Source organism: Pagrus pagrus (assembly GCF_965226575.1).
Source record: "Pagrus pagrus genome assembly, chromosome: 15".
Lineage (NCBI taxonomy): Eukaryota > Metazoa > Chordata > Actinopteri > Spariformes > Sparidae > Pagrus > Pagrus pagrus.
The window spans coordinates 22,733,060-22,751,930 of NC_140199.1; the positions used below are offsets into that span (position 1 = coordinate 22,733,060).

General features: G+C 42.1%; 2 protein-coding genes across 9 annotated transcripts in view; one reads left to right on the forward strand and one right to left on the reverse strand.

The window, feature by feature from the left end:
- Positions 1-17,922, forward strand: arhgap22a (Rho GTPase activating protein 22a). 2 transcript variants are annotated; one of them, XM_084375570.1, is made up of 10 exons: positions 1-85; positions 6,986-7,182; positions 8,011-8,098; positions 12,600-12,728; positions 12,870-13,080; positions 13,172-13,304; positions 13,388-13,461; positions 14,470-14,591; positions 14,683-15,697; positions 15,781-17,922. In XM_084375570.1, exons 1-10 carry the CDS (start codon positions 34-36, stop codon positions 15,998-16,000), a joined length of 2,241 nt encoding a protein of 746 aa, XP_084231696.1. In that variant the 5' UTR covers positions 1-33; the 3' UTR covers positions 16,001-17,922. The 2 variants fall into 2 exon arrangements, with proteins under 2 accessions (XP_084231696.1, XP_084231697.1); XM_084375571.1 differs by lacking the exon at positions 1-85 and adding an exon at positions 2,022-2,420.
- Positions 16,391-18,871, reverse strand: part of mapk8a (mitogen-activated protein kinase 8a) — a gene marked incomplete at its 5' end in the record, with an annotated part of 14,780 nt that continues 12,299 nt past the window's right edge. For 6 of the 7 annotated variants that reach the window (XM_084375574.1, XM_084375573.1, XM_084375575.1 and 3 more), the window contains one exon: positions 16,391-18,419. In XM_084375574.1, the coding sequence (XP_084231700.1) occupies positions 18,241-18,419 (179 nt within the window). In that variant the 3' untranslated portion in view covers positions 16,391-18,240. Of the gene's footprint in view, positions 18,425-18,871 lie in introns of all 7 variants that reach the window. The other variant, XM_084375577.1, reaches the window with a different exon arrangement.

The window sequence follows — 18,871 nt, forward strand, 5'->3', positions numbered from 1 at the left end:
AGAGGGATACACTGTGGTGACAAGTTCACTGCCATGAAACCATCCAGGACTCCTCTGACCAGTGACAAACCATTGGACTGGGCAGGTAAAGCTCTGATTTTAGCTTATTTTGATGATGTTTGTGATTTTAAGCTATCTATCTCAGCTCTTCTCTGTCTGTCAGGGTATGAGCTGTTCTTATGAAAGTGTACAAAGTTACTATGTACTGCAACCCAGTGTTGAGGAAGCTACTTTCAAAGTACTTTAACGGTAGCAGAGCTATCCCAAGAGAAAAATCTAAGTTGATTCACTAAAGCTAATTAGAAAAATTAGCTCAAACTACTTTAGAAATTAAAGCAGATTAAATTGACAATGTACAGGTGATCCAAAATCATAACAAAATATAATATAAACATGTCGCGTGGAAGCAAAAAATGCCAATCATTTGAGTCTATTGCAAAAAAGTGCCTGTTTGACATTTGTAAAAATGGAAAGAAAACACCGACAGTTGCCTTCCAGGAACTACACTCCAGTTGGGGGTATTCCACCAAGCAGAATTAGAAAGTTAGACAGGCAACTTCTAAAATAGCAGGCGATAACTTCTCTGACAACCCACTCACCAGAATAAATGTTGGCAATGCACACTTCTGCAAACCTTGGAAATGTTGAAACTGTTGAAACTACTTTCCTTTATCATGCAACTTTACATTTCTGCAAAATCATTTTACTTTATAAAGTGGCAGCACTGTGCTTATGCTCTGGTGAGGTTGATGAATAAAAAACACTTGGTTGGGGTTCGGGGAAGAAGTTTTGGCTCAAGATACCTGTTTTCTTCAGCAATAAACACGGCTGGAAATGTCTTGACTGATCCTGTTTTGTTACCCCAAACTCTGCGTCTCATAAAAAATGTGGCCTCTGGCCCAAATTAAAACGTATGCAGGGTCTGCAAAAACGTAAAATGCAAACCTTTTATATTGGCAACTGGGGTGACTCTGAACATTTGTTAATAAATAGCAATAACCAGCACTGATGACTAATTGATGACTAAATACCTAATATATGCATGTGTTAGGAGCGGTCAAGATAAAGAACTGAGGTTGGGACTGGGAAATGGTGGTTCAGTTACAGTACAGAAATAATCTAAAAAAATTAAAAATCATTACTTTTCTTTTATGGCCTAAAATTATCTGTAGTTTCAGTGGTTAATTAGCCTACAGCAGCCTAAAATGGTGTAAAAATGTAATAAAAGAATATAGTTGAACTACCATAAGCTACTGCAAACTGCAGTAAAACTACTGGTTCAATTAAATGTAGTTTAGTACCCCCCAACTCCATTATAAAGCCTTCATTTAGGAAGAGTACAGTAGTACTCATTTGTCAATGGTTGACTGTTATGTGTGAGCCGAGTATTTTTAACCTTGCAGTATGAGAAAGCCGAGTTCGCTCTGTCTTCCAGCAGTCTCTGTCTCTGTGCTGCATTTTCGTCTCATCCAGCCTCTCCAACTGCAGCATTTATCTGCTTTATCACATCCACTCCAACCCCACCAGACAGAATAGGAACAAGAACATCACACCCTTGAGTGCTGTGGCTTCACCGTACAGACTGCTGAGTGACTGTGGAGTGTGGCATTTTCTCCTCTGACCATAAATCTTAGCCTGAATGAGTCAGGATACTAAACATGAGTGCTGTAAAGTGGAGTTTTTGGCAGTTTTACAAACACATATTCACCCAAAACGCTCAGTCTGCATCAAACATCCTAGTGGTGAGAATGGTGTCAGTTAAATCAAATGTATTGATCTGAGGTTGCACTTCAGGTACAGAGGAGACCATAATCAAATCTCCATGAGCAAACAGTTGGAGGGATTACGAAGACCGTGCGGCGATGGGGGAGCCAATGTAAAGAAATGGGTGACAAGACAGAGGACACACTGCCAGACATATTTATAGACGGTGAGAAATTGATACTGAGAGTGTGCAGCAGCAGAAGGCAGAGAGACAGAGAGGGAGAGAGGGAGAGAGGGAGAGAGTGGGCAGGGCTCGAGGTATGTGAGAACAACAGCACGCCGGGCCAGTGGGACAGACAGGGGGAGTGAGACGAAAGGAAGGAGGGGAGGAAGAGGAAGAGGAGAGTGTGTGCTTGAGTGCCTCGTGAGAGTGTGTGAGTGTGTGTATGTGTGTGTGTGTGTGTAACACCAGACGTGTCCAAGTGCAAGACAGTGAGCCGGTGAGAGAGAGAGAGATGCTCGCAGAGGATGAGGAGTAACAGGGCGAGGCAGCAGCGTGAGGAGCTGAGCGTGAGCGTGTGTGTGTGTGTGTGTGTGTGTGTGTGTGTGTTTGAGGGATAGTGTGTGAACAGAGGGATGCAGTCATGTCTCTGTGAGAGGGAGCAGCACAGCAACGGTAACCATGCTGAGCCCCAAGATAAAACAGGCACGCCGGGGTAAGCACAGTCCCTCCTCCCATTTCTCCATCCCTCTTCTGCTTCTCCTTCTTCTTCCCATTCTCTCCTTTTCTTTCTCTGCAGTCCATCTCTTTCTTCTTTCCGTCTCCCTCTTCCTCTGCGGAGCTCCATCTGTCCTGCTGTCTTTGTGGTAATGTGACATCGATATTGTTGTCAGCGCTTTCATTGAGAAAAGACACCAAAAAGGTGTAACCGCGCCATGTTGGCACCAACTGTGCACACCGGTGTCATTCTGCATCCCTTATCAGTAATTGACCTGAGTTTTCTTGCATGATCTGAACTGTTGAGGCTTTTATCCTCAGTGTCTAACACTCAATGAGAGTTAACAGGCTTTACTACAGGGTGATGTAATCCCGCCTGCCTCTTAATTATACCGTCCTCATTCCTAGAAGATTTGATCCTGATGGAGATACTGTGGGTCGTAGTAAAACATGGCTGCTTGAAGGATAATGCTCCCTCCAACAATGGTCTGCATCCTGACATGTTCGCACCACATCTCTGTTTGTTCAGGGTTTATTGAGTTAGTTTTTGCTCGGCACAGTTCGGAGCAGGTGACAGACAGATCAGAGGTGCTGAAAGGAATGCGGGGCTCTCTCATGTAAATCACAACAGCTGACTGTCAAACATAGTTCCTCTAACGCTGGCTAAAATCCACTTGTGACCGCTGAAGTCGGGATGCCACATATACATGCCTCTCACATGACTGTGGGGAGATGAATAAGGAAGCTGTAAATCACAGGGACAACTCCTGGCAACGAGATTATCACGACGCAGAGTATAGACACTTGCTGTGCTCTTCATAGCAGGTGGTTGCTGTAGACAGCCGACAGACACACACGCTTCAGGTCGCTCGGGGAGTTGTGACAGTTGCCAAGTTATCTCAAGGAAATGAACTAGCGTTGGTTTTCAGAGAGTATCCACAGAGGCATCCCCACCCTCACAGGAGATGAATTTATAGCACATTATTGCATGATAATAGACATAACAGAGCAAAATAATGGTTTCAAGAACACGTATTTCTGAGTGTGTTTAGGAAGGGCTGTTGCTTCATTTCTCCCCTGGCAGTCATTGTCTTATTCTCAACCAGCCATAAAAAAGTAAGACCATAAAAAGATGATGGGGAGGAGAAGTGCCTCTCCTTTCTCCTTCACCAACACAGTCGGAGAGTGCAGCAGCCACTTCAGTTTGCTCGCCACGTCTTGTGCACTTGCCATCTCTCATTTGCTGTAATGGTATTCTCCTTTGATTAGATTCCCAGCTCTGCTCTCCTCTGACCCTTTAATGCAGCATCATCCAGGGCCAAATCATACAGCATCACTGAGCTGGATGTGCACTCACAAGCTGAGCTGTAAGAGCAGAATCTGAAGCGGTTAAGTAGCGAGTCTTACGGGAAGACGTTTTTGGTGTTTGAGGCTTCGGTCCATTATCTGTGTGGTGAATAATTATCAATATGAGGACATTTGAATGAATAATGAAAGGCTGCAGTTAACAACATATGATTCTGCACAGTCGGTTCAAATTGACCATGAAGAGGGGTGGGACAAGATATCGATACGGCAATATATGGTGTAGCGAGAGGAAGCGATATATCGTATTGCCACTGGTGCCTAATATCAATATTTTTATTAAAACATGCAGCCGCTCTAAACAGATTCACCTGCCACTTTGACTTACCAGCGTCAGTACTTCAGGACTCCTTGTGGTGTAAACTTCTGTAAACTTGATTCACACAGATTGAATTTATATAGATTTTAGTGGGGCATAGTTGTACGCCTCCTTTAACATTTTAACTCCGGAACTGATTTGCCCTCTGGCAGTTTGGCCATTTGCCAATTAATTTTCCATTGGATGGCACGCATGGACAAGTTGCAGTCAATGTGTGTGTGAGGCAGTAAACTAGTAAACTACTCTATGCACCTTTGATATTTGTTTCATCTCAGGTAATGTCAGCACCACATTACAGTGGATGAATACATGATTTTACTTATTTATTTATTTTTTGCTTTTTATTCCTTAATCTGTTTCCCTGCTCCAGCACACCTGATCAGCTCGTCATCGAGCTCTGCAGAAGCCTGATAATGACCCACTCATTTGAATCAAGTGTGCTGGAGCAGGGAAACGTCTACAACATGCATGGCAGGGAGCCACCGGGACCAGGACTAAGTTAGACAGACATTGTGATGTACTGACGATAGTCTCGCAATGGATCAAGAACTGCAGAAACGCCGTATCATGATACCATCGATATTGTTGGCAACATAATGTGAAAGATTCCCACCCATAATCATAACTTCATGTCTGTCATTTCCTCAAATGTTCACCAATGAGATCCTGTCCTAACTGAAGAAGTTTTGCTACTGTACCATATCAATAATTAATAAAAACATTATTATGGGCTCATATATATGTGAGTAAAAAGACCATGGAGATGTGCTTAAGAATGAAATATACTGATGTCTAATAAATTAGTTGAATAATTTAATCCCTGGTACGAAGGGAGTGGGAGGACTAAATATGTAGAAGTTACTAGTGGTGGATTGTATCGTACTCAAGTACTGTACTTAGATACTTACTTAAATACTGAGGTACTGTAGTGGAGTATTTCAAGCCTGTGCTGCTTTTCTGTCACTACATCTGAGAGTAAAAAAAACAGTATATTTTACTCCATTTAATTTGACAGCTGCAGTAACTTTATAGATTAAGACTGCATAGACAAGATTTATGAGATAAAATGTGACGCACTCTAATCGATTAAACATCAGTAAATAGTTTAAATTTGTGCCAGACAAACACAACAACAAGCAAAATGCTCCAGTAATGCGTCATTAATAATGAATGTGATTATGATATCATGACTGACCGGGTCCATTTTTCAAACATAATGAGTACTTTCACTTTTAATACTTCAGTGGTGGAATGTAATGCAAGTACATTTCCTCAGGTACTGCAGTTAAGTACAGATTTGAGGTACTGTACATGAACTTTACTTCAGTATGATTGAGTATGCTTTACTTCATACTTCTACAATTCAAAGGGACAGCTGTACTCTTAATTCTGCCACATGTATTTGACATGTTTGACAAGTTTCTTTACAGATTAAGATCATATATAAACAAAAAACAAAACATTTGCTCAGTTTGACTAAAAAGTAAATAAAATAGTTCAAATTAGCTCCCCCTCTACCAGAGTAATATTGCCACTTGACTGCATAAGCACTAATAATTAGTAACATAAAGGTACTTAAAGGTGCAATATGTAAGGTAATTGGCCACCTGTCAAATTATATTCAACAAACAGGGGGCAGCATGTCACTAGAGTAACCCCTAACTGTTTGTAACTGTAGCTGCCATTAGGTAGTTAGCTCAGTTAGCCATGCAGCTAGCGCCCTGGACTGGGGGCTCAGCGCACCAGTGTTATTCACGTTCTCTTAATAAAGAAAATAATTGTTTTTTTTAACTAAAGTTCTAACATATTGCACTTTTAGGTGTAAGTGAATATGAGGCGATGCGCTCTGAGTAACACTATCCCTGAAAAGGTGATTTGAATCTTGTACAATAATACTGTGGTTCTTTGTTGACAGTAGATGAAATAAAACAGTTCCCCTCTGAAATTTCCTGCCTCTTTTTTAGAGATGTACAAGACACAGCTGGGTCTGCCATATTTATAGATCCTGCTCTGCCTGCTTCTGCTGTCAGCATACAGTTTTGTTAATGGCTGCTTCGCTTGGCCTCGTCTCTGGCCTCATCCCTTCCCAGCAATCATGACTCTGCAAACGAAGGACATCCAGAAAGGGGAGAAATAAAATGAGGAGTCCAGACAGGGAGCTGATAAGCAAGAGAGAGGAAGCAGGAGAGAGATTTCAGTCTCGGCCCTTGCAGATACCTTCCCTGCTGTCCTCAGCAGAAAGCAAGATGCAATTAACAGGAAAAAAGAGCCATTGATTTCTCTCTCCTCTCTCTCTCTGCCGTCTGTTTATCTCCCTCCCTCTTTCTTTCTCCCCCCTGGCTCCCCAGGGATCACTCTACTGTCCCTGTTTCTGCTCTATACCTTGTGAATACCTATGCTAATACATAATCTATGCTTGTTGTCAGTCTGTAGCAGTTAAAGCGCAAGCTGATGCAAAGCAACACTCCTCTCTGTACAGCAGTGACATTCATTAATGCCTGAAACACATAATAAAATGTAAAGGAATAGATGGATGGATTTCATCTTAAAGCAGGGCGTCTTTCCTGCAAAATGGAGGCCATGCCTTGGAAGATTGAGTTAAGAGGAAATCTGGATGCACAGTCAAGCCTGTGGGTTTATCTACACCCAAGAGAGACTTCTGAGAATAATGATTCAGGATTGTCTCTGGGTGAATTTAAAGAATAAAAGCAAAACAACAAAGCAAGAAAATCCCCAAAAAACATGTATCCTCTGTCTTTATGTAGCTCTGTATTTCTTGATCTCTCTGCCTCCCTCTCATTCTGATGCTCTTAATCCTCAAATCTCCCCCTTTATCTCTATGTGTGTGTGTGTGTGTGTGTGTTTGTGTGTCTACGCAGCACGGTCCAAGAGCATGGTGCTTGGAGAGTTGACTCGGGTCTCCAGGCCCTGCTCTCCTCTGGATCAGGAGAAGGCTTTGAAGGCAGGCTGGCTGAAGAGACAGCGTAGTATCATGAAGAACTGGCAGCTGCGTTGGTTTGTGCTGAGGACCGAAGCTCTGTATTTCTACAAGGACCAGGATGAAACCAAGGCACAGGTGACGCTGGCACAAATACACACACAATGTGTGCTAAGATAACACTTTATTGATTGCACACCAGAGGAATTCACTCGTTACAGCAGCTCAAGGGTCACAAGCAGAGCCGAAGGAGAGATTGAGCTATGCATAATAATAGAAAGATATAGTTTGCATGGCTGCCAAAAAACATAGATAATAACAGTTAAATATGAAACTAGATAAAAACAAGGAACATGTAGGGTAAAAAATTAGAGATCATGTACACAATATCCACCTGTCACATGTACATATATGAGTATATATATAAGGGTGATGTGCATGTGGTGTGTGTGTGTATGTATGTATGTATGTGTGGTGAGTTCTGTCAAACTCAATCATTTTTCACACAAAAATCATTAAAACATTAAGACCCCCACACACTCTCCATTGCAGCCGTAGGGTGTTGTCATTGCCCTGACACACACACTGATAATGTGGTTACTAGCTGACCCCTGCTTCTGCTGTAAGCACTTAGTATGTGACCTTTGACCTTCTCTATGCTGGAAGGATCAAAAATGCAAGTACATCAGGAAGCGCCGGAGGGATAACTAGATGAAGAGATGTTTCCCTGAGTCATCCCTCCCTCCATCATCATTACCTCCCTCTGTTGGACAGCTGCCCGGAGAACAGTGTACTCCGAACTCTGTAGTGTTTAACATGCGCTACACGTCCGAGTCCAGAACCACTAAGTGATTTCTTGTTTGACGCTTGAACACCGATGATACAGGTGTTTTCCTCATGCTTGTCAGTCTGTCAGTCTGTCTTTCCACCTGTCTTACTCACACCTTCCTCTGCTTTCTCCTACAGGGTTGTATTCCTCTTCAGGGCAGTCAGGTCAATGAGTTGCCTGCCAATCAAGACGAGCCTGGCCGCCACCCTTTTGAAATCGTTCCAGGTGAGTTGGCATGGCGACAGCGCTGATGTGAAAGGAAGTGAGTGAGCACTGTTCAAGTGATACTGATCCATCTGTTTAATAAGAAGTGCCATCGGGGGTTAGGCTAACTTTTGATTTTTATTTTAAATCTCTTGTTTCGCTAAAACCTGATGTTTGATCAAGTTCAACTTCTAATATCATTTACACAAATACCACAACTTAAAACATGTTTGCTAGAAAAAACATCAAGATCAAAGCTGGAGGATAAGAGTACCACACCTAGTTATTGGCAGTGATGGACTTTAACTAAGTACATTTACTCAAGTACTGCACTGAAGTATACATTTTAGGTACTTGTACTTTACTTGAATATTTCCATTTTCTGCTACTTTATACTTCCACTCCACTACATTTTGGAGGCAAACATTGTACTTTTGACTCCACTATATTTATTTGATAACTTTAGTCACTAGTTACTATGCAGATTACATGCTGCCCCGGAGTCAAAGTAGAACATTTTAAAATTAATTTATTTCATCAACAATCAGATAAAAAAACACAAATTCTGATAATCAGTTGACCCATAGTGTACAGTATACAGTATACACCCATGTAAATATATGTATCATTTACTTTTACTTGACACTTAAGTACTTTTACATCAGATACTTTCAACATCACCACATCTGGAGATATGTGGTTTTCACTGGGAAGGACGATAATCTGAGTAACAGGTAACTAATAGTATACAGTAGTAGTAAGTACAAGAACAATATTTACCTCTGAGATGTAGTGGAGTAGAAGTATATAGTTCCATAAAATGGAAATACTCAAGTAAAGCACCTTGAATTTGTACTGGTACAATCCTCAAATAAATGTACTTAGTTACTTTCCAGGTAAAAAATCCTGATAAATGATTATTATGTAGTAAAGAAAAAAATAAAATACAGGGTGTTTATAATCATCTCAGTTACACAAAGAAGTTGTTTGTTGAGTTTTCTGTTCACCGTTTCCACTGATGGAATGTAACTGAATACATTTACTCAAGTAAAATTTAGAGGTGGTTTTACTCTCCATGCTCCACGCTCCTGCTGCTTTTTACTTCCACTTCATTACATTTTGGAGGCAAATATTACTTTTGACTCTGCTACAATTAATTACTTTAGTTACTAGTTACTTTGCAGATTACATGCTGCATCAGAGCCAAATATGCATATTTACTTTTACTTTTGATACATAAGTATATTTAACATTAGATACTTTAAGACATTTTACTCAAGTACTATTCATAATGGTGACTTTCCTTTTTTCCAAAGTAATGTTTTAACTCAATATATTTACTTTATTTCAAGCTTTTTGAGTACTTTTTACAACACTGTAAATGTCATTCAGGAGGGGATTAAAACCTCAGACTAGGCAACATCAACACATACACCACAACCACAAGGTCAGGTTTGATCCTTTAGTATTTCCAGACATTGTGATCATACTGTACATTCAGCAGGTCATATCTTCTGTGTGAACCTTGCTGACCCGAAAACAGAAGTAACTCACAGCTCCATATGAGTCAGAGGCTGTAACACATGCGTGGAATATGCACAGCAGCAGAAGGGATGTGAGTGTGTGTCTGAGGGTTAAACAAGGACTTTATTCATTTCTGCTGTTGACAGCGTGGGGTTGGCATGATTATGGTCAGAACAGTGGACAGTACTTACAGCACATACATCAGAGGGCTGGCTTGGAAGTTAAACTTGGACAGACATGAAGTTGGAAGATGTGAGACAGTTTGCAAAGTTACTGGCTGTGACGGTTGGCTCTTGTCGAATGGTATCATGGCTCATATCATCATAGATTCACCTGCAAGAATTAGTTCTTCTTAAGGGCGGCTGCTACTTACTGCTGGCAGTACAGGTTCAACATGGGCCATTACTGCAGCAGGCTGACAAACAGCCTGACAGGTTATCACGAGGATGAGGTTTCTGTTAATGACAGTAGTAAGTACATTTTTCTCTGCTTTGATAATACAAGAGGAGGATGTGCTGTAGGAGCACATTCATTTCACAATACTGTAAGTAATGTTGAAAGCAGATTGAAGTGTTGAAAAGTACTGTGCTTCTCCCTCTCTCTCTATAGCTTCAAAATCTTGGTGTATAATTTCAATTTTGCAGAGGCGACCCCCAGATAAACACGGTCCTGCATCACAAGCCTAAATTTCATCTGTGCGAAGAAACAATCGGGATATAACACTGCCATGTCTCTGCTCTGTTGAATTGTTTCAGCTTTAGGTGATCTGTTGGACATTACATACACGTGCATAAGTACACACATTGTCAGCAGATTTAACAGCTACTGCAGGGCAGCACAGTGGTAAATGGAACACACTGCATCATTAGCAGGTGTGGTCACATCCTTCTGTATTCCTCTTGCAGTTAGTGTTTTTAATTATTTATGTGGCCTTTCTGTGTTTGTGCAACTCTCTTAAAGGACCATTCCAGTATTAACATGTGTTTTAACTCATGAACAATAGAAGGACATCGACAGGAGGCTATATGAGTCAATGCTGTATTGTATGTATAATGCAACTCCGCAATATTACATTGATCTACAGTTGCCGATTTAATACTAAACTGCTCAGATTTGTTGGTTAACACATGCAGTGATGTTCAATAACGTCAGAGTTTTCCTCAACCCAGCCTATGTCGTATTTTCCCACCTCACAGGCAGCCGCTGTTTTCAATTCATTTCACAATACCATGAAAATCAATGAGAAACCAAGATGCTCATTATGATAAATTACCTTCAGGATTGTGTTCTCTGCAAGCTAATATCCAGACAAATGAATGGAGACCAATGGTTCACTGTAAGTTGAGACAAACACAATCAAAAATCCATAGGAGTCATTTATTCTGTAGATGCTGGGGACATGTCCCCACCACATTCTGATGTTGTCACCGTCACCTTTTAGAAACATTATTTGTCAAAAAAAATGAAAAATAGCTTGTGCCACAAAATGTTAGATAACAAATGAGAACACCCTACTCTCCATCAACTGGCTGCTGCTGACTCTGATGTGGAATTATGACAGCAACACCCTACAACATGTGCTGCAAAACCGCTATAGTTCATTAGACATTAGATGTGACATATACTGTAAAATCAGAATGCGATGCGTAAGATGGACTTAGCTGGAATAGCATATCTAGTAAGAACAGCCATAATATTTTAACAACATTTAGATCATTGTTAATTTGCTGTATTTTAAAATAGTGGGCCTACAAAAAAATCTAGTGTCTAAAGTACAGCGCTGCGTCCTAAAGTAGTTTCTAATGTCTCCTCCCTTTTTCCTCTTGGACATTGTCCACTTTGGGTGCCTGTAAATTAGGCTAGTGCACTTTGTTTAAATTGTGTAGCTAACTACTGTTCTTTCTGTATTGATGATCCTGTGGCAGCCTGTAGTGCAGGGTTTTGACAATGCGGTATTTCAGTTTAATTGTGTGAAATCTGTGAATTAATCGTGTGGTATTGAAAAGAATCCCTGCTCCAGTTTCAACGTTTACACCAGAACCTTGGAATGAGTCATGACTGGTTGACTCATGAGCTCTTGTGAACTCTGTTTTCTCTAACTTTAAAGTATTCACCATTTAAACAAGGCAATTTAATGTAACATATAACAGAGCAATCAGAGAGACCTTGTGTCCCCACCACTTTTAAAAACAAAGTGACGTCGTTGCTAAGATCTAGAAGACTATACTGTGATTTGGATAATGGCTGTCATGCCATGCATACTATGTAAAACATGCACATAGATCAGAGTGGTCTTATAATATGTGAGATGGTGTCCAGTGTCACTTTTTAAAGAAAGTTTGTTGGTGTGGAGACACAGAGGTAAAGGGTCTGGACAGAAAGAGACGGAGTGAGAGGCATGGTGCAGTTGCTGGTGTCCCCTGGGAACGCTACTCTTTCTGGGTCATTTCTCTCACACAGAACACACTATGCACCACAGCGCAGTACAAAGTAATGAATGCAGGTACTGATATATAGCCTACACAGCAAGCCATACGCAGCCCATACAATCATCTGTCTTCTGGATTGGTTTTATAAGGTTTTCATTTCATGAATAGCAGTTGTGATGCTTTTATCTGCATCTGTAACTGAGGATTGCCTCCACCTCTTCACAAGCGATTACAAAGTCATAAAGGGAGAGTATTTCACATAGTGCAATCAAAGCTAAACTAAAATAAACTAAAATGTCAAACTAAAATGTCAAACCGTGGGGTATCCAGCTGCGTGCAGCCAGAGGAAGGAGAGGCAGAGCTGCGTGGCTGTCTTTGTACTTCACAGGGGTGCTGGGGCTAATAAGGTTACTAAAAACACTGATATCTGTAGAACCCACTCCTTTACAGGTGATAGTTTATGTGATCAACAGAGTAATTGCAAAAGCTTTATCTCTTCTGTTTTGCAATGTGTTGTGTCATTTTGTCTTATTGATCCAGAAAGTAATGAAATGCGGTTGTGTTTTCAGGGGGGGCTGGAGACAAGGATCGAACAGGTATGAGTCACGAATCATTCCTGCTGATGGCCAATTCTCAGAGTGACATGGAGGAGTGGGTCAGAGCCATACGTAGAGTCATATGGGCTCCCCTAGGAGGAGGTGATGTTCTTAATTATATGCATATACACAAATCTCTATGTACGGTGCTGTTTACTGTGATTAGGTAGAATAAAATATTGAAGCTTTTATATTTTGAGCTATGAATGACCTGATTGGTGTTTGTGTTCTGTGCGGCTGCAGGCGTCTTTGGGCAGCACCTGGAGGAGACAATGTTGTACGAGGCCCAGTGTGGCCCTCAGCGACTGGTCCCCGTGCTGGTCGAACAGTGTGTGTGTTTCATACGTGAACACGGGCTGGGGGAGGAGGGCCTTTTCAGGGCCCCCGGACAGACCAATCATGTGCGAGAGCTGCAGGATGCGTTTGACCGTGGCGAGAAGCCAGTGTTTGACAGGTGGCGTACTGGGAGGGGGCATTTTATCTACAGCAGCATGCAAATCTAAAATCTATACTGGACCGTATTCTTTATGTCCACTCTCTTACAGTACCACAGATGTCCACACAGTGGCATCGCTGCTAAAGCTGTACATACGGGAGCTGCCCGAGCCTATAATCCCATTCTCCAAATACACACAGTTTCTCTCTTGTGCTCAGCTTCTTACCAAGGATAAAGCAATGGTAATTACATGTCTGCTTAATACTTAAGTCTTATATTCACAGACTCTTGCCTTGGCAATAAACATGTCTCTTTTTCGTTCAAGGGTATCTCAGAGCTAGGCAAACAGGTGAAATCCCTTCCTCAGGTCAACTACAACCTCCTTAAATACATCTGCAAGTGAGTAAACACTCTTAATAGCTGTTAAAGGGACAGTTCACCTCAAAAACAAAAAATAGATATATGTCCTCTTCCCTTTAGAGCTATTTATCCATCTAGATCATTTTGGTATGAGTTGGCAAGTTTTGGAGATAGATAGTTATGAGCTGTCTGCCTTCTCTTGATTATAATGTAACTAGATGGCACTCAACAGCAACGTCTCTTTCCAGTAATCATGACCCAGTAACTAAAGATAATCTACAGACCCTGCTGTGAACACTTTTTCACACCGACGAGAGGCTAGCTAATCAAGTTAACTAAACTAGCTAAGGTTAAAGCTCAGCTGAGGGGGTCACTACTAATCTTAACATCCTGTACTATCACAAGTAGATGCACGCTCCCTTCTCCGACATGATATGGTCAGTGGGTGTCACTTGGGAGAGAGAAAATAGTTCCTACATGACACTGCACACAACATGGTCTGTGGATTTTTTTGAGTAATCTGATCATCATTTCTGGAAAGAGAAATTGCTGTTGAGTCTTTTTATTTGGTGCTTTTAGCACCACAGGCTAAGTGCCATCTAGTTCCATTATATTTGAGGGAAGGCAGACATCTCTCTGGCCAATATCGTGAAGGTCAACTGTCCCTTTAAGGTCACTGATGTGTCTCTTCTGATGGACTTTGCTGTTGCTGCCTTATCCCATTCACTGTGCGATGATTAAGGATTTGACACCCTGTCACACAAGAGAAATAACATTCATTACACCCACATCATCGTCATCAGAGGAAGTGACATCGCATTGATTGACTCGGAGTGTGCATAATTGCTCTTCCTCTCTGCCTTCTGCATCTATATAAAGATTGTCAGCTGAGCCCACACGCCAGCCAGAATCATGACTCAGTCCTCCTTTTTCTATTAGTCTGAATTTTACTGAATGAAAAAGAGTTTTCTTCCAGTTTGAAGCAAAGCTGTCATCACCGGTGATATTACATAATGTGGAAATGAGTTCTGTTTTTTGTCTGCTCAGGTTTCTGGATGAGGTTCAGTCTCACTCCAGTGAGAATAAGATGAGCGTCCAGAATCTGGCCACCGTGTTCGGACCCAATATCCTTCGGCCCAGAGTGGAGGACCCAGTCACCATGATGGAGGGTCAGTGATAACGCTCATATTTCTTTCCAATCAGTATGTACAATGCCATGAAGCATTTCAAGAAGGTGTTGCTTGTTATGTGTCTAAACAGGAAGTTCACAAGTGCAGCACCTGATGACTGTGCTGATCAGTGAACACACTGGACTTTACCAACAGGAAGAGCCGGAAACTGAGACCAAGATCCCCCCGCAGCAACAACAGCTGAGTCCTCTCAATCGGAGCACAGTGGAATGGATCTCACAAGACGACACTGACCCCCCTCCCTCCTCGGGCACTGGCTCCAAAACCCCTAAAGATAAACCCCAACCATCCACCCCCTCTACTGACAGTAAGCCGACTGCACCGAGCACCATTACAACGTCAGAGATGGCTGAAGATGGTCAGATTGAAGGCAAAATTAAGACGGAGGAGAAAGTGGACGGAAAAGCAGATAGTAAAATTGAAGGAAAAGGTGGAAGTGAAGTTGCTGTTAGCCCCAGTAAACAGTCCAAAGCCCTGCCCTCCTGGAGGTGCTCCTTCAAGGGCAGTGCAGCATCTGGGGGACCGAGGGGGAAAATGGGGGGGTCAGCAGGGGACGTGTCAGCAGCTGGGGGCAGCAACTGGCTAATGAATGGCCTGTCGTCCCTCCGAGCTCACAGGCGCACCACCTCATCAGGTGAAAAACTTAAAGACTCGACTCTGTCTCTGAAGGATTCAACCCTCTCGCTTAAAGAGACCGCTCTCTCACTTAAGGACTCACAGAGAGACTCTGATGAAGACTCCCCTCAAACATCCTTGGCCCACAGAGCCCTCCACCAATCCCACAGACTGTCTGCCTATGACAATGTTGCCCCATCCAGTCTAAGCCTGCCTGCTGACACATCCTCCATCTGGACATCCTTTGAGATCTCGTTGACCGAGCCAGAGAGAAGCGACAAGGCCCTAAAATTAGGGCAGGGTCCAGAGAGACCCGCAGAAAGGGGAGCAAGTCCAAATTCTCTCGATCACAGTGCAAGCGGTACTGAGGATGAACTGGCAGGAACGAATGAAGGTCTCACCAACATGCTGACCGAGCTCAAGCAGGAGCTGAAGAAACAGAGGACGAGCTACGAGACCTGCATTCGCAAGTAAGAATGAGCCATTTCCTGTCAAATAACCAATTAAAATCAGCATGAGGTGTTATTAATAACCCATTCTTCTTTTCTTTGAGGTTGGAGGAGTCCTGTTCTAAGTACCAGTCCCAGGTAAACCGCCTGGAGGAGGAGCTGGACCAGGAGAAGAAGAAGTTTAACATGCTAGAGATCCGACTCAGGAACTCGGAGCGGGCGCATCAAGACGCAGAGAACCGAAACATTCTCCTGCAACAAGAAATGGAGGAGTTCTTCAAAACCCTTGGGGATCTGACCACAGGGGCAACACGGACCAACTAGACCAAACCAACCTGCCTTCATCTGGTCCATCAGAGGACGAGGAGCTCGATTACTGGGAAGATCAGCCAGCCCCAAAGCTTTGAAGACCAAATACCTCTAGTGCAGTACTACTTGCCATCGTGTCCTCTTTAGTACCGCCGTCTTGTGCCTACACTGACCAGTGCCGGTGCCAAACGAGAACTCCTCTGGACCAAGCAGCTCTGATTTAACCATTCCATAAAATCCCTTATTATGATGATACACCATAGATCATGTAGCTGATTATTTATTGACTAAATTCTTCTGCAAGAGAGCAGAAAGAGCCTTATCTGTGAGGTTAAGTCTTTCCATAAACACCAGGTTCATTTATTGGAAGAACTCTTAAAAGGTAAAAGAAACAACACAAGACGGTAAAATTCAACTCTTTTATTTGCTGGAGTTGAAGGTAGACAGTTTCCATTTTCTGATGTATATAATTAGTCTGTTAGTGAGGCAATTTCAGATCCAAAGGCTAAAATTCACACGACTGGCCTTGCCCAAACACACCACAGCTGGTTAACTTTGCTGTCAGTGTTTGGTTAAACCATCCGAGGACTGCAGCGTCATCCCAGTAGTGCTGAATGGCTTTCCCTTCTTTCCTCTAAAAGGTACCTGCACTAAAAACCAGAGTTGCTCAGAGAAAACTCATGCGTAGTCTATTCTATCTTTTCTATTTTTTAGAGGAGATGAAGGAGAGGAAAACCACAAAAAAAAGAAGAAGCCACAATCAGTTGAGATGTGGCCCACAAAGGGTCAGGACATGCGTCACAATCCCCAAAGTGCATTCTGAGAGCTGATGCTAGGGGGTTACTGCCTGGAGTGCCCAACCATGAAAAGGGGCAAAGGGACAGGTTGGGAATTTGAGCCATCAAATACATCCAAAGGTTATCATGGCAGGTAGCAAATGTCTGTTTCCCGACTCTCAGAAAACAAACATACAGTAAAATGTACAGATCAACCACCGACTATACTAATCTATGAATTATATTGCACAGAAAACAAACAAAAAAGATGAAACGAAATGCATATAAATAGAACTTCTGAATGAAATGTACATTACATACAATAGATGCCTCCTAGCTTGAAATAAATAAATAAATAAATAACACAAATACAGAAAAAAAAAACTGGATCTTTTCTTCACATTTCTTTCAAATGATGTGTGCCATGATATACATACTGTGTGTTTGAGAGTGTGTGCATGTGTGTGAGGTAGAACTCAGAAAGACGCACCACAGGAGAAGAGGGGCGTCCGCCACGGAGAGGACTGAAAATCATTGAACTGAGTAAGGGCACTTAAATTAAATATCTTAAACATCAGACAGCTGTGAATAACGTCTGAAAGAACCTGCCAGAAGGGTAAAGTGACTCATTTAGACTTAGTCTCTGGTGACAGTCCCCAAGCACAGAGCTTGTTCTAGCCAGTGGAGTGGCCTATATCAACTCCTCGCCATGCCACATTTCTGTTCTCTTACATTCACCCTGATCTTCCTCATCCAACAGACCATCACCTACAAATTACATCTAAGTAAATAAACAAGTTAAAATACAGTCAGTTAACAGTATGCTATAGTAAAAAAGAGACTCAGCGTCAGGGTTATAGACCGTTTGACTGCTCGTCAAGATGCACACAATCAGAGGTGACTACTAATCATTAGGTTAACTTGGATAAAACCAAGGGACGCTTTCTACAAGAAAGATGAGGAACAATATCAAAATAAAAGCATCCATTTGCAACTGGATCCGAGATGACATGTGCTATAGTCTACTGCTAAAGAGAGAGTAGGTGTAGAGTCATTCAAATGTCCCAAAAATAAATACAAAAATGCCAAATGAACAATTCAAAAATATACTCAACATAATATCGCGGCGCTGACAGCTCCGGTATTCGGCTGTTCAGCGGCGGCTCAAAAAAACAGCAATGTGTAAAGTACACTCGAATCCCTCTCTTTCGTAACACACATCACAGATTCACATCAAAACATACTCTGATTCTTTGCAGCAAAAATACAGTAGTAATGATACAATTTCAAACCACAATCATTTACAGCAGTGTAGGGGAGGAGGGGAAATAAAAACAAACTGTACATTAAAAGCGCAGCTCTACAAACTAACATGAGAAGTTCCATTGGCCTAACCCCTCTCCCATCACACACACTGATGGGGACAGGTTTTTGTGTGTAAGAGTGTGTGTGTGTGTGTATGTATACTGCATGTGTGCGTTATCTGCAGCAGGCCAGTGCACCCAGAGAGGCGTGGCTGTCCAAGCTGCTGTCTGTTTCAGAGGTCATGGTGGGGTCACTGCTCGGGTCAGTGGGCTCTGTGGACATGGACGAGACGTCGTTGGCTGAAGAGGAGGAGGAGGACGTGGGCTGAGGGGGGCTGTCGATCACTGCTGCACCTGTGCTGCGAAAAACACACGTCAACGAATAGGTTTCATCGAAATACACAGGACACTGATGTTATCTGTTCGGTCACAAACTCACATGTATACAGCGCCAGAGACTTTAGAGTCCTAGGAAGCAATGATGTGGTCATTTGCAGTTTAAGTCTTGTTGAAAAATGAAGTGTTAGTTTTTTATTTTGTGTAGTTAGGGGCTGCTTTGATACCACAGGGTTTGGGAAAAGGAACGATTTCGAGAATAAAGTTTAAAGATTTCAAGAGAAGAAGACAAAACTTAATAATTTGAGATTGAAGTTGCAATACTGTGAGAAAATGTCCAAATATTTAGACAAAAAAGAAATCAGATGAAATCAAAATGAAAATGAAGTAATAGAAATACAATGTATCCTTGAAGAGAACAGAATGTATTGTATGTTATGACTGAAGGTAGACTAGATGAGATGTGCATC

Excerpts from the sequence above, each read along its gene's own strand:
- arhgap22a (XM_084375570.1), top strand. The coding sequence starts at position 34 with ATGAAACCATCCAGGACTCCTCTGACCAGTGACAAACCATTGGACTGG. Across the intron at positions 12,729-12,869 it reads ATGGGCTCCCCTAGGAGGAG|GCGTCTTTGGGCAGCACCTG; the intron begins GTGATGTTCTTA and ends GTGCGGCTGCAG. Across the intron at positions 13,462-14,469 it reads CTCCTTAAATACATCTGCAA|GTTTCTGGATGAGGTTCAGT; the intron begins GTGAGTAAACAC and ends TTGTCTGCTCAG.